The sequence below is a fragment of the Staurois parvus genome, unplaced genomic scaffold, assembly GCF_062004578.1.
Source record: "Staurois parvus isolate SC_StPar_1 unplaced genomic scaffold, SC_StPar_1.0 ptg000133l, whole genome shotgun sequence".
In the NCBI taxonomy this organism is placed as follows: Eukaryota; Metazoa; Chordata; class Amphibia; order Anura; family Ranidae; genus Staurois; species Staurois parvus.
The window spans coordinates 5,133,978-5,151,755 of record NW_028317929.1 but is presented as its reverse complement, the minus strand read 5'-3'; the positions used below and the strand labels follow the sequence as shown (position 1 = coordinate 5,151,755).

The window sequence follows — 17,778 nt, the reverse complement described above, 5'->3', positions numbered from 1 at the left end:
AGTGCTAAATGGATATTCATATTTTTTTCAAATAAATACCTTTTTTTTTTAAAAAGGTATTTTGACAGCAGTTCTGGTCCTGGCCGCCTAGAGCGATTACGTCGTTAGGCAATTCCATTGGATTCTTGGGACATAGACGTCAGGACTCGTTGGGAAACCTAATAGTGTATTGTGGGGCTCTATCTTTTTCCCCGACTGCACTTCCCTCTGCTCTTTTCGACACACAGTGTTGTGTACAGGTTGCTATACCAATGGGGAGGGGGGGGGAATGGGGAACTTCCACCGCCTACATTGTTGTAGCAACCTGTTGACAACACTGCACACTATCACTAGTGCGCATGCACAGGATCAGGATGTGCATGCTGGGTAAATATTAAAATAAGTGATGTAGCGCCAACACCAAAAAAACTGCATGAAATACAAATGCACATGAAAATTATAAATATATCAAAACTGCATATATTTGTGACATAAAACAAAGTGAAAAAAATATATAGTGACAAATCCTATTAAGTTCAGCCTATGGGCTGTAAAACCGAAACATACACCATGATCTCTCAAGCATCAGGAATAAGTGAAAAAGAATGATGTGATCATGAAACAGGCAAGTGAACTCAAGTAATCACACTACTAAATGTGTGAAATGATCCCAATGGGATCTATAAATAATATAAATGTGCAAAAAATAGTCCAAATGCGACTATTGCATAATAGTGCCCAAAGAATGACCCTAATAGGGTCTAAAGTGATAGTAAATGAAAAAGTCCAAATGGGACCACTATAACCAGTGTATCCAAATAAAGACAATCAGAAAACGCATGTGTACACATACAAATAAAAAAAATAAAACAAATAGGCAAAAATGCAAAACCAGTGTCTAACAATACCATACATAAAACGCATGCGTGATGGTGCTTATATATTATCACAAACGTGAATATCATAAATAATCCAGGAACAACGCATGTTCCTTTAATGCAGATAGAAAAAAGTCCAAAATGGTGTTAAAACACCTATTTCTTCCAAATATGACAAACAACCGTGAAAGTGGGTAATGACACGTATCCACAGATAGCTGTATTACACGCTCACCTCCTTGCCTCGACCCGCTAGGGGTCAAAACGCTTTTGGATCACTACACTGGATCCTCCATGCAAGAGACTCCTCTGGGATCACGTCCCTCTCTCCACAGTGGTCTCCCCCTCAAGGACAGGCTAAGTGGTAATACAACTCCTCTCCAGGCAGGTACGCAAGATATGGCCAGTTATCTCATTAAAACACAAGTAAAAACTTCCATAGCATAATACTGTTTATTATGTAAAGGAGTCAAACTAAAATCTTCCAATATAGGAGCCCTGATGAAATCACGTGATAAACGTGACGCAACGCGTCAGCACATGGTGACGTACTTCGGTTTGCACGCCATTTTTGTACACCCATGTAACTACACCCAAAACATGAGGTTTGTTCTAATAATGCTCTGAACAAGACTATTGAAATGTGAGTGCATATATTGGAAGATTTTGGTTTTCATTTAAAATTTCCAAAGCCTCCATAGTGGGAGCACATGTACAGGTGAAACTCAAAAAATTAGAATATCATGAAAAAGTTCATTTATTTCAGTAATGCAACTTAAAAGGTGAAACAAATATATGAGATAAGACTTATTACATGCAAAGCAAGATAGTTCAAGTCGTGATTTGTCATAATTGTGATGATTATGGCTTACAGCTCATGAAAACCCCAAATCCACAATCTCAGAAAATTAGAATATTGTGAAAAGGTTCAATATTCTAGGCTCAAAAGTGTCCCACTCTAATCAGCTAATTAACCAGTTGCCGACCGCAGATAGCTGAATGACGGCTAAACTGCGGCCGGCCAGTTCTGAGTGGACGTCATATGACGTCCCCCCAGAACGCGCTCTCCTGCGCGCCCCAGGGGGCGCGCACACGGCGATCTCCGTGATCGCTGTGTCCTACGGACACAGCTGATCACGAGATGTGGTAAAAGGCCGATCATACCGGCCTTTTACCACGTGATCAGCGGTGTCCAATGACACGCTGATCACAGGGAAATGCAAGTGCCGGTTCTCGGCTGCACTTTCCTCACGCTGTCAGATCGTGAGGAAAGTACTGCCGAGAACCGGCAGTTGTCAGAGCGAGGATCGGCACCGATCATCAGGGCCACTGATGATCAGTGCCCTGTGATCAGTGCCCAGCAGTGCCACCCACAAGTTCCGCCCACCTGTGCCCAGCAGTGCGCCCACTAGCTCCGCCCACCTGTGCCCAGCAGTGCACCCACCTGTGCCCAGCAGTGCACCCACCTGTGCCCAGCAGTGCACCCACCTGTGCCACTCTGCAGAGTCACACACCTGTGCCCAGAAGTGCCACCCACCTGTGCCCAGCAGTGCCACCCACCTGTGCCCACCAGTGCTACCCACCTGTGCCCACCCACCAGTGCCGCCCACCAGTGCCACCAGTCAGTGCCACCAGTCAGTGCCCAGCGGTTGTGCCAGTCAGTGCCATCTATCAGTACCAATCATCAGTGTCACCTATCAGTGCTGCCTATCAGTGCCGCCTATCAGTGTCACCTATCAGTGCTGCCTATCAGTGCCGCCTATCAGTGCCGCCTATCAGTGCCGCCTATCAGTGCCGCCTATCAGTGCCGCCTATCAGTGCCGCCTATCAGTGCCGCCTATCAGTGCCGCCTATCAGTGCCATTAGTGCTGCCTCATCAACGCACATCAGTGAAGGAGAAAAAATACCTGTTTGAAAAATTTTATAATAGAAACAAAGAAACTTTTTTTTTTTTTCAAATTTTTTGCAGTTTTTTAATTTATAGCGCAAAAAGTAAAGCGCCCAGTGATTAAATACCACCAAAAGAAAGCTCTATTTGTGAGAAAAAAATGATCAAAATTTCATATGGGTACAATGTTGCATGACCGTGCAATTGTCAATCAAAGTGCGGCAGCGCTGAAAGCTGAAAATTGGCCTGGTAAGGAAGGGGGTATAAGTGCCTGGTAGGCAAGTGGTTAAGCCATAACACCTGCAAAGGGTTCCTGAGCCTTTAAATGGTCTCTCAGTCTGGTTCAGTAGGAATCACAATCATGGGAAAGACTGCTGACCTGACAGTTGTGCAGAAAACCATCACTGACACCCTCCATAAGGAGGAAAAGCCTCAAAAGGTAATTGCAAAAGAAGTTGGATGTTCCCAAAGTGCTGTATTAAAGCACATTAATAGAAAGTTATGTGGAAGGGAAAAATGTGGAAGAAAAAGGTGTACAAGCAGCAGGGATGACAGCAGCCTGGAGAGGATTGTCTGGAAAAGGCCAATCAAAAGTGTTGGGGACTTTCACAAGGAGTGGACTGAGGCTGGAGTCAGTGCATTAAGAGCCACCACACACAGACAGATCCTAGACATGGGATGCAAATGTCGTATTCCTCTTGTCAAGCCGCTCCTGAACAACAAACAACATCAGAAGCGTCTTACCTGGGCTAAAGAAAAACAGACCTGGTCTGTTGCTCAGTGGTCCAACATCCTCTTTTCTGATGAGAGCAACTTTTGCATCTCATTTGGAAACCAAGGACCCAGAGTATGGAGGAAGAATGGAGAGGCACACATTGCAAGATGCTTGAAGTCCAGTGTGAAGTTTCCACAGTCTGTGTTGATATGGGGAGCCATGTCATCTGCTGGTGTTGGTCCACTGTGCTTCATTAAGTCCAGGGTCAATGCAGTCGTCTACCAGGAGATTTTGGAGCACTTCATGCTTCTTTCCGCAGACGAGCTTTATGGGGATGCTGACTTCATTTTCCAGCAGGACTTGGCACCTGCCCACACTGCCAAAAGCACCAAAACCTGGTTCAATAACCTTGGGATTACTGTGCTTGATTGGCCAGCAAATTCGCCTGACCTTAACCCCATAGAGAATCTATGGGGCATTGCCAAGAGAAAGATGAGAGACATGAGACTAAACAATGCAGAAGAGCTGAAGGCCACTATTGAAGCATCCTGGTCTTCCATAACACCTCAGCAGTGCCACAGGCTGATGCCGCATTGAGGCAGTAATTGCTGCAAAAGGGGCCCAAACCAAGTACTGAGTACATATGCATGCTTATACTTTTCAGAGGTCCAATATTGTTCTATGTACAATCCTTGTTTTATTGATTGCAGGTAATATTCTAATTTTCTGAGATTGTGGTTTTGGGGTTTTCATGAGCTGTAAGCCATAATCATCATAATTATGACAAATCATGGCTTGAACTATCTTACTTTGCATGTAAAGAGTCTATCTCATATATTAGTTTCACCTTTTAAATTGCATTACTGAAATAAATGAACTTTTGCACGATATTCTAATTTTTCGAGTTTCACCTGTATAAATGGATAGGTTATGGGAAGGTGTGCCTGGAGGAGCCCATCCTTCCTTAAAGATACAGGGACACACGTGATGCCCAGCTATACCAAATGACAGCAAAGGCACCCAGTGTGTCCCTGCGTTCAATCTGGCCAAATTTGAACACATACTGTTAGACAGGGCCAAATTCGTTGTTTCGCAAGCTGGCTGGTAAGTGGTGTTGCTGGGAAATCTTTTGTTTGTTTTGCTACGTGCATTGCCCTTCCATGAGAACCTTGCTGCTAAGGCTGGTTATAGGTTTGGATGGTTGCCATTTTTTTTGTAGTTGGCTAAATTGGACGCAGGAACGCACTGGATGCCTTTGCTGTCATTTTGGTATAGTTGGGCGTCACGTGCGTCCCTGTACCTTTAACTGCTTAAGAATCGCCCTATAGCAGATATACTGCTTGCTAAAGGGCAGCACCTGTGCGCAGAATCACGTGTATATATACGTAATTTTGTATTTCCGGGTTGGGGGCGCACGCCATTCGCAGCCGTGGATGTCAATCACCGGGTCCTGTTGGTAATTAACCACCAGCGCCTGGTGATTACCGAGCATCTCCGACGGAGAGGAAGATTGTTTTGTTTACAAACAATCTTCCTCCCTGTCAGCTCAAGCACACTGCTCGGGATGGCTGTGCACAGTACAGCCATCCTGATCAGTGTGCTTACAGTGAAGAACACCCCCCCCGCCCTCCAGTAAACCACTCCCAGCACACAGTTAACCCTTTGAGCGCCCCTCATGTTAACCCCTTCCTGCCCAGTGCCATTAGTACAGTGTCAGTGCTTTTTTTTTTTTTTTTTAGCACTGATCACTGTATTGGTGTCAATGGGATGTCAGTGACACCAAGTTAGTTCCCCCCAGAGTCAGAATTTCTGCCGGACAGTCCCGATAAAAGTCACTGATCGCCACTATTACTAGTAAAAAAAAAATCCCATTATCTATACCGCCATTTGTAAACGCTATAATGTTAACGTTCACGTAAACCAATTGATTTACACGTATTGGGATTTTTTTTTTTAGCAAAGACATGTCGCAGAACACTTTTTGGCCTAAATTTATGACGAAATTAGATTTTTTAAAAATATTTAACTGGACATGTTTAATAGCAAAAAGTTCAAAATATTGTTTTTTTTTCTCAAAATGGTCTTTTTTTACTTATAGTGCAAAAAAATTAAAAATGAACAGGCGATCAATTACCACCGAAAGAAAGCTCAATTTGAGGGAAAAAAAGGACATGAAACTAATTTGGATGCAGCTTTACATGACTGTGCAATTGTCAGTTAAAGTAACGCAGCGTCGTAATGCAGGAAATGGCCTGGTCATGAAGGGGGGTAAATCCTCAGGAGGGCAAGTGGTTAAGGAAGGATGGGCTCCTCCAAGCACACCTGCCCTTAACCTATCCATTTATACAGCTGTCACACTGTGTAAAGCTGGCCATAGAGGAGTACGTTTTTTTTGTTCATCCAGCAGTCTGAACAAAAAAAATGGACCCCTCTGCACATTCGATATGGATGTGGGAATCATCCTCCCTGCAGTCACTTTATATACTTAAAGCGGGGAGAATCCCCCACTGTCAGAATACACAGACTGGTCCCTGTTGAATCAGCTGAAATTCAATTCATGTATGGCCAGCTTAAAGTGTTACTAAACCCACAATAGTAAAATCAGTCTGTATATGCAGTAAAGCATGCTTGTTATACTCACTGTGGAACCGAAGGGGTTAATGCTCTGTATAAAAACGCTGTTTGATCCGGACTTCTCTGATCATTCTCTTGATAAGACAGACTTAACTGTAGCACATGCTCAGTTTAGAGTGTATTTTATTTGGGAAAGTGCATGCAATCAGCACAGGGCCAATTAGCATTGTCCATGGAGGTCAGGGGTTTTGCATCCTCCTAGAGCAGAAAGAAACTCCTCCTACAAACTTTAACCAGTGCTCTGCTGGACACTGATAAAAGTCACAAGACTAACTGCTGATGAGAAAAGGTATTTAGCAGTTTATATTTACAAAAATAATTGCAGTTCCATGTTCTGTGGGAGACCACATGTAGTGAATGCAGGGTCCTGGGTTTAGTAACACTTTAAGGCAGAGTCTATTGCCTTGTATAGTATAGTACATAGCTTGCTCTGAAACAATTCTTCAGCATCTACCAAACAATCATTCTTTGTTTGAAGCTGTAATCTCTTCTTTGTTACATGTGCTTCCTTTAAAACTGATTAGTGGAGCAAGGCAGAATGAGTGAAGACTCTGCACACTGCTGACAGCTTATCAGTGGAGCACGGCTGAGAGTGAAGACTCTGTACATTTCTGACAATGGAAGCTTCATCCACTCCACAGACCAATTCCAAGCAGACATTTTTGGATTTAGAGTAGCAACAAGGGTTAAACTGGCCATAGATAGATCACAATTCCGCTGGCCCAGCAGAGAAGGGACAGATTTCAATCCATGTGTGGCCATGCCTTTTTGACATAAGATCAAGGTCTGTCGAATGGGTTTGTTGAAAATGTTTTTCTCGATCAGCTAGCTGCAGCCAATTAATCATCAGCAGCCGCAGATCAATGTATTCTGAAGTGGAGAGTCTCGCTGTAAGAATCCAATGTTCCAGTGGGGACAATTTTCCTATCCACCTGACTATCATGAATGGAGGAAATCATTGATCGAAACCCCCCCCCCCCCCCATCCCCAAAAAAAAACAAAAAAAAAAAAAAAACTTACCCTTGGTCAGCTTAAGTTGACCAGCCCATGCAGATATACTGCAGGCTGGCAGCTGTCCTGCACCAGATCACGTACATGTACGTAATCTGGAATTTCCGGAGAGGGGGCGCACGTACGCACCCAGTCTATGCTGTCATTCGGTACAGCACAAACCAATCAGCAATTCCCGGCCAATGATTTATGGCCGGAACACGCTGATTGGCTGAGCGAATGACAGAAGAAAGCCCAGTGTTGGTAAACAACACAGGACTCTACAGATAATGGCAATGTGCTGTTTTTTAACTCCCTGAAAAGCAGGGAGTAAAAACCAGCACATTGCTTAGTAAAAACAGCACACTGTACACACAATAAACATTGTTAGGCACATAGTTAACCCTTTGATTGTTAACCCCTTCCCAGCCACTGTCATACAGTGATTAGTGCTAATACTATACACTGTCACTTTACTAATTAGTGTCACTTTAAGGTCAGTGTCATTTAGTCAGTTCCCACCCAGAGTCAGTTAGTGTCAAATTGCTCATCGCACTCAGTGACAACAACAGTCCCACTATAAGTCTCCGATCGCTGCCATTTGTAGTATAAAAAAAGTAGAATTCCAGTATATACACCATCATTTGTAGACACTATAATTTTCACACAAAACAATCAATATACACTTGGGGCCCTCACAGGAAGCGGACTCAGTCAAGCGGATCCGTCTGCTGATCCCCACTGAACAGGCAGATGACAGGTCCGTCCGTCCGTGTCATCGGACACAGCCTGCTGTTCTCTATGGGGCAGTCGGATGTAAATGGACCACCTGCCTGTTTACATCTGACTGTCATCCGATATGATCCGCTAGACAGGTGGGGAATGGATCCCCACCCATCTGTTTTTATATGATGGTATCAGATGCAGGCAGGTGTAAATGAATACATGTCCGTTTACATCTGCCTCCCCATAGAGAACAATGGTGGTTCGATCAGGTCCGCCTGAAAAATGGACAGGCGGACCCGCCCTATGAAAGGGGTCTTATTGGGATTTTTTTTTACCAAAGACATGTAGCAGAATATTGTTTGGCATAAACCCGATTTTCTTACATTTTGTATTGGATATATTTTATAGCAGAAAGTAAAAAAAAAATTTTTATTCATTTATATAATAAAAACACAGTGATGAACAAATAACACCAAAAGAAAGATCTATTTGTGGGGGAAAAAATTATATAAACTTCATGCAGGTACAGTGTTGCATGATCGCGCAATTGCCAGTTAAAGTAGCGCAGTGCCGAAAAGCAAAAAAGGGCTTGGTCATGAAGGGGGTGAAACCTTCTGGAGCTGAAGTGGTAATCCAATCAGCAAGCTCACTGCAAATTACTTTACATGATCTTCACATTTACAGGTACATTGATGAACCTAGCACAACAGGGCTCATTGACAAAGCACAGAATTGCTGGTATGCATACAGTTAGGTCTATATAAATATATTTGGACACAGGCGCAATTTTAGTTTTTCATGTATTTACCAACAAAATATATTAAAGCTATAGTTATATAATTGATATGGGCTGAAAGTGCACACTGTCAGGTTTAATTTGAGTATATGTACATCCAAATTGGAGGAATTGTTTAAGAATTACAGCTCTTAATAGTAGCCATCCCCCCTTTTTCAAGGGGCCAATAGTAATTAGACAATTGAATCAAAAGCTGTTTCATGGCCAGGTGTGGGCTACTCCCTTATTTCTTCATCAATTAAGCAGGTAAAAGGTTTGGAGTGGATTCTAAGTGTGGTATTTGCATTTGGAATCTATTGCTGTAAACCTACATCATGAGTTCAAAGGATCTGTCCATGCAAGTGAAACACACCATTATAAGGCTTGAACAGTGAAACAAATCCATTAGAGAGATAGCAGTAACATTACGAGTAGCCAAATCGACAGTTTGGTACATTCTGAGGAAAGAATGCACCGGTGAGCTCAGCAACATAAAAAGGCATGGACGTCCACGGAAGACAACAGTGGTGGATGATCGCAGGATCCTCTATGGTAAAGAAAAACCCATTCACAAAATCCTGATAAGTGAAGGACACTCTCCAGGAGGTGGGCGTATCATTGTCAAAATCTACAATCAAGAGAAGACTTCACGAGAGCAAATACAGAGGGTTCACCACAAGGTAGAAGCCAATCATAAACCTGAATAATAGAAATGCCAGATTAGACTTTGCTAAAAAAAATCTAAAAAAGCCAGACGAGTTCTGGAAAAGCATTCTTTTGATAGATGAACCTAAGATTAATCTGTACCAGATTGATGGGAATAAAAAAATATGGAGAAGGCTTGGAACAGCTCATGATCCAAACCACACAATGTCATCTGAAAAACATGGTGGAGGCAGGGTGATGGCATGGGCATGCATGGCTTCCAGTGGCACTGGGTCATTGGTGTTTATTGATGATGTGACAGAAGCAGCCGGATGAATTCTGCAGTTTTTAGGAGGTATACGGTCAACCCAGATTCAGCCAAATGCAGCAAAGTTGATTGGACAGCGCTTCACAGTACAGATGGACAATGATCAAAAACACACTGCAAAAGCAACCCAGGAGCTTTTGTAGGAAAATAAGTGGAACATTCTGCAATGGCCGAGTCAATCACCTGATCTCAACCCAATTGAGCATGCATTTCACTTGCTGAAGGCAAAACTAAAGGCAGAAAGACCCACAAACAAAGAAGAAAGCTGTAGTTAGAGCCTGGCAAAGCATCAGAAAGGAGGAAATCCAGTCTTTGGTAATGTCCTTGGGTTCCGGACTTTAGGCAGTCATTGCCAGTAAAGGATTCTCAACAAAATATTAAAAATGAGCATTTTGTTTATGATTATATTCAATTGTCCAATTACTTTTGGTCTCTTGAAAAAGGGGTGGATGGCTACTCTTAAGAGCTGTAATTCGTAAAACCTTCCTCCAACTTGGATATACATACCATCAAATTAAACCTGAGTGTGCACTTTCAGCCCATGTCCATTATATAACTATAGCTTCAATATGTTTTGGTTGTGCCTGTGTCCACATCTATATGGGCCCAACTGTATGTTGCCAATGGAGTAGCATAAACAATGTGTCTCCTTCTCTGCCTCCATCCACTCAATTGTTCATTGCACAACTGAGTACACTCCCATAAGCCAGGTCTCTGCATGAACCCAGAGGGCTCTTAGGAGAATGCCTACCTGTACAGAAACATATGTAGAGAGTGCTGCAGACCCCTGCCTTAGCTGGCAATAAGAAGAATATTCAGGACTCAATGATGACATTGAGGAATTCATTTTCTGGTAAATTACAGTCAAAAGAATTCCAAAAAAGGTCAAGTTTAGCACATGGGAAGGAAGCTGTACTTGTGAAATAACTGTTGTCCAGGGAAGAACTTTAGAGTGATGCTAAACCTTATTTTTTTTTAAATGAAAATAAAAATGATGTTATACTTACCTGCTTTGTGGAAGGATATTGCACAGAGTGGTCCCACATTGGTGCTCTCCACTCCTATTTCCTGCATGTGCCCCATCAGTAAGCAGTGTGCTGAAAAGCCACCTACGCGGGTGCTCTCCTAAGCTGGGCTGTGTGCATCCATAAACACACATAGTGCAGCTTGGCTACGCCCCCCAATCCCTCCACGCAGGAGCCTATGGCTCCCTCTGCTCTTAGTGTCTCCTGTGAAAACAGGAAGAGAACTGCGGTGATGCAGCCGGGACAACGCTGGATTGTGAGAGTACTCAGGTAAGTGTTTAGGGAGGGAGGAGGAATGAATTATCAGTGGTGTGTTTTTTATCCTAATGCAGATAATGCATTAAGGCAGGGGTCTCCAAACTTTCTTAACAAAGGGCCAATTTATTGTCCTTCAGACTTTAGGGGGCTGGTCTGTGGCTAATGGGGGTAAACATTGCCACATTTGGTATAAGGGGGAGGAATATTGCCCCGTCATTGGTGTCAGTGGAAGGAATAGAGTTCTATTGTTTGGATCAGTGGGACGAATAGTACCCTATCATTGGTGTCAGTGGGAGGAATGGTGTTTCATTGTTGGTGTCAGTGGGAGATATGGTGCCCCATTGTTGATGTCAGTTGGCAGAATAGTGTCTTATATCAGTTGGAGGAATAGTACTACATCACTGGTGTCAGTGGGAGGAATAGTGCCCCATCATTGGTGTCAGTGGGAAGAAGTGCCCCATAATTGGTGTCAGTAGGGGGAATAGTGCCCCATCAATAGTGTCAATGGAAGGAATAGTGACCCATCTTTGGTGTCAGTGGGAGGAATAGTGCCTCATCATTGGTGTCAGTGGGAGGAATTGTGCCCCATCATTGGTGTCAGTGGGAGGAATTGTGCCCCATCATTGGTGTCAGTGGGAGGAATTGTGCCCCATCATTGGTGTCAGTGGGAGGAATTGTGCCCCATCATTGGTGTCAGTGGGAGGAATTGTGCCCCATCATTGGTGTCAGTGGGAGGAATTGTGCCCCATCATTGGTGTCAGTGGGAGGAATTGTGCCCCATCATTGGTGTCAGTGGGAGGAATTGTGCCCCATCATTGGTGTCAGTGGGAGGAATTGTGCCCCATCATTGGTGTCAGTGGGAGGAATTGTGCCCCATCATTGGTGTCAGTGGGAGGAATTGTGCCCCATCATTGGTGTCAGTGGGAGGAATTGTGCCCCATCATTGGTGTCAGTGGGAGGAATTGTGCCCCATCATTGGTGTCAGTGGGAGGAATTGTGCCCCATCATTGGTGTCAGTGGGAGGAATTGTGCCCCATCATTGGTGTCAGTGGGAGGAATTGTGCCCCATCATTGGTGTCAGTGGGAGGAATTGTGCCCCATCATTGGTGTCAGTGGGAGGAATTGTGCCCCATCATTGGTGTCAGTGGGAGGAATTGTGCCCCATCATTGGGGTCAGTGGGAGGAATTGTGCCCCATCATTGGGGTCAGTGGGAGGAATAGTGCCCCATCATTGGGGTCAGTGGAAGGAATGGTGACCCATCGTTGGTATCAGTGGGAGGAATAGTGCCCCATCACTGGAGTTAGTGGGAAGAACAGTGACCCATCTTTGTTTGCAGTGGGACGAATAGTTCCCCATCATTGGTGTCAGTAGAAGGAATAGTGCATGATCATTGGTGTCAGTGGGAGGAATAGTATTCCATTGTTGGTATCTGTGGGAGAAATGGTGCCCCATTGTTGATGTCAGTTGGCAAAATAATGTCTCATATCAGTGGGAGGAATAGTGTCCCAAGGGCCAGATAAAGGAAAGCAAAGGGCCGCATTCAGCCCCAGGGCTGCAGTTTGGAGACCTTTGCATGAAGGTAAAAAAAAAGTTTTAACTTTAGAAACACTTTAAGATTTTTTAAACACTCCTAATTTGGTCACCAGACCATGCAAGAGCTGACTGTTATAAAATGTACATTGAAATGTCTGCCTATGGGAGAGGGGAGGCTGTGGGTAATTTACAGACATCCACTGACTTCACCTGTCTCAGCAGTAAGTAATGGCCAGGAAAAAACAGCCTGGTTAGTGCCTCCCCAAAGCAAGCTTGGACAGTTGATGTTTGCTGTAGTAACGGAGGGCCCACTGTCATGCAAACATTCCCTGATTGGGCTATAAATGGCTGAATCCAGTGAATATTCCTGAAGTCTGTCAGCACCTTTATGGACAAAGGATCAAGAAGGAACTAATCTTGTTATGGAAAAAAAAGTGCAGTTTACCCAGATATAACAGATATTTAAGACAAGTTTTGAATGACACAGAATCAGAATTCTTTACCCTGAAAATAAAAGGCCATGTTGGAGGCATGGTTAATTTAGGTTACTGGTTTCCCTTATGACCTGCTGAATGTGGACAGTTAGAAGTGAGCACTGATGAAATGAATATTAGTCATTCAAGTAATTAAAAAATACAAAATAAGTACGAATGCATGAAATACCTTGGTTAGTGCGTTAAGTCCTAGAGCTGTGGCAACAGCACCTGTGGTGGCAGAAACATAAGCTGTTCCCAGTTGGCTAAAACAACAAGAGGTAGAAGTGTTTGCATGTGCATGGAAAAGCATTACATGAAATAATGAAAGGTAAGTGGAAATTTAGTGTGTTTAGGAAATGATCTACAATATTATGTTTCCAAAACACATGCTCTGTATATAGCAGGTCAGTACTGGGTGACAGATTGTTAACAAACTTTAAGTGGAGCTTTATTATTGGAATTGCCAGTTTTAAAAAACATATAGTAGATATCTGCTGCTCAGCCATTTTATAAACATGATTTTTCTTTACGTTTAACCTTGATTTAGGATATATAGGAGGTCTTTTCTCAAGACACTCTCTCTGTACTTACCACTAAACAATAATAATGGACAGCTAACAATTTAATACTGTCCAAGTATCCATTTGTAATAGAATTTGGTCATTGCTCAGAAAAAATTGACTTATGCACTGTTCATATTGCTTTTAAAAATTAAAAAAAAAAATGCATTTATTATCTCTTTTTTGCTAGGATCCTGCAAAGCATTGCAGATCGCAGATGCAATGCAGGACTCCTGCAGACTGTGTGAGCTGTCTGCTCGTGCGTCATACAAGCAGGAAGATACACGACAGGAAGAAACAATGATATCTAGGGCAGTCAACAGCACCCTGGTAGTTCACTGAGAACTAGAAGCCGATAGCTACAAAGGCTGTCAGTACTTGTAGTTCCCCCGTTCACAGAACTCTAAATGAATGTCGTGGTCAGGGACCTCCACAGCTGCGTTTTATTGTAAATTGTGACAGCGAGTTCTAGGAGAAGATCCCTGACTTGCTATCACTAGGGTAGTGGATTGGGGAGCGGCTGCAGCAGTAAGAACATGTAACATGTTCCACCCTAAAAACAGGTGTAACTTGTAACAAGTTTCTAAAGGTGAAGGTATCCTTTTAAGAGACTCCAATGGCTATGTTCACACAGGTGTTAAGCCTAAATAGAAGGCAATTTATGAAGCTCTTCGAATGCCATTTTTTTTGTAGGGGGAAAGGACAAGAGCCTTGCCCATACTGCTTTGCAAACACAAACACCATAAGTTTTTGTTGAGCTTCCATTGACTTGAGGCATTTTGCAAGTTTTAACAACTGCTAAACGTTACAGGAAAAATCTAAATTTAAGCAAAATGACGTAAATGCATTGTGTATACTAGACCATTTGGTATTCATATAAAGAACAGGCATTTACCTTGTAAAGTTTTACCAATGCAAAGCAAATGCCTAATCTTTGCGCCTCTGTGAACAAGGCCTAACTTATTTGGGTACTCTAATTTGAATAGGTAGGAAACGGTCACATTGTAGAGTAGAAAGACACTCCTAAGGTCATAACGCATGAACTACACATCAGAGACAATAAACTACCCTCTGAAACCAGCATATTGCAATGGTGACCCAAGGTCACTCATTTCACTACAAAACATGGCAAGACTCCAAAGTCATATTGGCATAGTTAAAGCAGTGTGAACTGGGGATGCTGGCACAAAGCCTCACATTGTCCTACCTTCCGGTGATGGGAGCATCTCCACTCCTATTTGTATAGTTAACGATGGCATTAAAAGACTGGTTAATCCACTGCCAAAAGATCACGGCTGGCGCGGTTCTAAAAATAGAAAACAACATTTATAGGCTTTGTTCATAGTGCTAAGAGGCACCAGTCAGAAAGGCTAAAATATGAACATCCGGCTCTATTTCTACATGGAGATTCATCTGACAGATGAACACACATACTGACTACTTTCTTCATTTCATCTCTTGAAGCAGAAAATGGAATGTCATGTTAAAACTGAAATTTCATTTACATTTCATGCTTAAATATATTACGTATGTCAAAATGCATTTAACTAACATATACATATCCTAATGGGTTAAATTGCACTAACTGCTACACATTACCATAAAAATGAACGATTTGCAATGAAGCTCATTATGTAAATGATCAGATAAAACATAAAGGCAATCTTTTTTGATCTAGTGCGCCCAAATGATAGGCTCCAGTAGTAGATGGATTATGTTGATCATAATTCCCATGCATTCTTATACTTGTGCGGGACTACAGCAGCAATAGTTCTGATCTAGAGCAGATGTGTCCTCCCCCTGACTTCTCTATCAACCTGTCCCCGCATGCCAGGGTGCTAGGTGTAATACTAAACTCTGAATCGCTATCCAAACCTTGCTGCCTCAATCTCCACAACATCTCTAAAATACACCCCTTCTTAACCAATGACATCACAAATTTTCAAATTTACTCCTTGGTTATCTCTCGCCTCAAATACTGAACATCCCTCCTCATTGATTTACCTTTACATATCATCCACCCCACCCCCAAGGCAGACTAATTTACCTTACCAACTGCTCAGCGCCTTCCACCCCTCTCTGTCAATCCCTCCATTGGCTTCTGTTTACCAAGGAATATAACTCAAAATACTAATAAGAACTTGCAAACCCATCCACAACTCACCCCCAGAAACATCACTAACATAGTTTCAAAATATCAACAAATCTCTCTCTTCATTTCTGCCAAGACCTCCTGCACTAGCTCCCTTGTCAAATCCTACCATGTGCGCCTCTAGGAAACACTGCCCAGTGTAAAGCACTGCGCAAACTGCTGCTGCTATATACATTTTGTATAATAATTATAATACTGTCCCATAGTTGTTAACACTTATCTTCTCTCTGTTCCCCCGCCACGAAGAGAAGATGCAACTTGGAGCTTATATAGGGACTGAGAATGCCTCCCTGAATAAGTCACATGCTCTCCCATACCCTGAACGTATGTCACATTGCTTCTTTGAGTGAGCAGAGAAGCAATGGAACGAAGGAAAGGAAGGTGCCCTCATCAGCAAACTACAGGTTCACTTTGATTTAACCATTCCATCTTCCATCATCCAGTGAATAAATAAGAGCTGAAATCTGACAATTGTTTTACTCCAGATAAGTCTATTGAAACATTTCAAATTATTTGAAGAAAAAAAAAAACTATTTGGGGACCTGTGGATATAGGATTCTGTTCACATCATAAATGCTTTTAACCCCATACAAGTGAATGAGAAAGCATGAGCAGCTTGAAGCAGCTTAGAAGGATGCCAAATGGGAAGGAATTCAAAAGGAACTTAGCAATGATCTCAAATGGACGTGTGATACACTTGAAAGCATGCAGCATTTTACTTTCTTCACTAGCTCTTAGGGCTGGCTTACGGCCTGCATGTGGGCAGGCATGGCTGCCCATTCATTTGAATATGCTGCCATGCCTCCATTTTCCACATGAAAACGTTTCCTGCACCATTCTAAAACCACAGAGGACGGGAAATCGCATGATACTTTTGCACCATGGGATTTCCCTGCAGCTCCCACACCTGCAATTTTAGATGTGTTGGGGTACCATTCAGAATGACTAGCACCCCTGTGAGATTTCAAAAAGCAGCACGTTTTGACTGCACAAGGTTGTGGGTATCGCTGCGACTGCCGTACCCACAACCACCTGCACAGATCTGAACCAGGCCTTATCTATTTTATAACCTTTGATAAAATTTTTAAAGGTTTGTTCTCCAACTGCCATTTCCTTCTGCAGACCTGAATCCGAATTTATGTCCTGAAGCAACCCTATGGGGACTATTTATAGCACATAATGGACACTACTACCTGCTCTTAGCTGGATAAGTTACGCCACATTTTGGCCTACATTCTCAAGTTTTCCTTGAATCCTGAAAAATGAGGCCTGATTCCTTAAATCTTCATGTTAAATTTATAATTTTCAGTAAGGGGAAAGTCTGTCCTGCATGAATTAGTACAGAATGTGACAGCATGAGGAAAGTGCAGTCAAAAACCGGCAACTAGTGATCCGCTATGATTGGCCTTTTACCACATCACGTGATCAGCTGTTTCTGTAGGACACAGCGATCACAGAGATCAAGCAGGAGGGCACATTCTGGGAGGACGTCATATGACGCCCTCCCAGAACTGGACAACCGCGCTATAGCCATCATTCGGCTATAGTGCGGTTGGCAAGTGGTTAATGTGGCTGGCATTTTTGCACTGAAGTCACTGTGGGGCATTTTTGCACTGAAGTCAATGGGGTGCAATTTTGCACTGACGTCACTAGGGGGCTTTTTTGTATCGAAGTCAATGGGATGCGATTTTGCATTGAAGTCTATGGGGGTGTGATTTTGCAGTGAAGTTTATGGGACACAAATTTGCATTGAAGTCTATGGGACACAATTTTTCACTTTAGTCTATGGGACATGATTTTGCATTGAAGTCACTAGGGGCATTTGTGCATTGAAGTCAATGGGATGCAATTTTGCATTGAAGTCTATAGGACGCAACATGTAATTTTCGGCACCTTTTTTTTCTATTGGCAAAATGCTGATAATCCTATTTTCGGCCGATATATCAGTGCATCCCTACCTGCTTTCTGAAATTTCAAACAAGCTGTATAAATTCTGCACATTGAATGAATGCAGAGAAGAGAGGAAAGCAGATAAACAGGTACAACTTATGTAGAAAGATTTGTGTATGACCTGAGGCTAAAGAAATACCAATTTTACAGGCTTTTGGAGTTTTTCTATTTTAGGCTATAAAAGCACCTCTATATAAGCATATGTGTCCATGTCCAGGCAGGTGTTTACAGGCATAAAACACACACAACCAAAAGGCATATACCT

At 42.8% G+C, this 17,778-nt stretch overlaps 1 protein-coding gene across 1 annotated transcript in view; it reads right to left on the bottom strand.

Moving 5' to 3' along the window:
* Positions 1-17,778, bottom strand: part of SFXN1 (sideroflexin 1) — a 70,756-nt gene that overhangs the window by 25,654 nt on the left and 27,324 nt on the right. Inside the window, exons 4-5 of the mRNA XM_089673000.1 lie at positions 14,619-14,717; positions 13,039-13,114 (exon numbers count right to left, since the gene is read on the bottom strand). Of these exons, the coding sequence (XP_089529126.1) occupies positions 13,039-13,114; positions 14,619-14,717 (175 nt within the window). The remainder of the gene's footprint in view (positions 1-13,038; positions 13,115-14,618; positions 14,718-17,778) is intronic.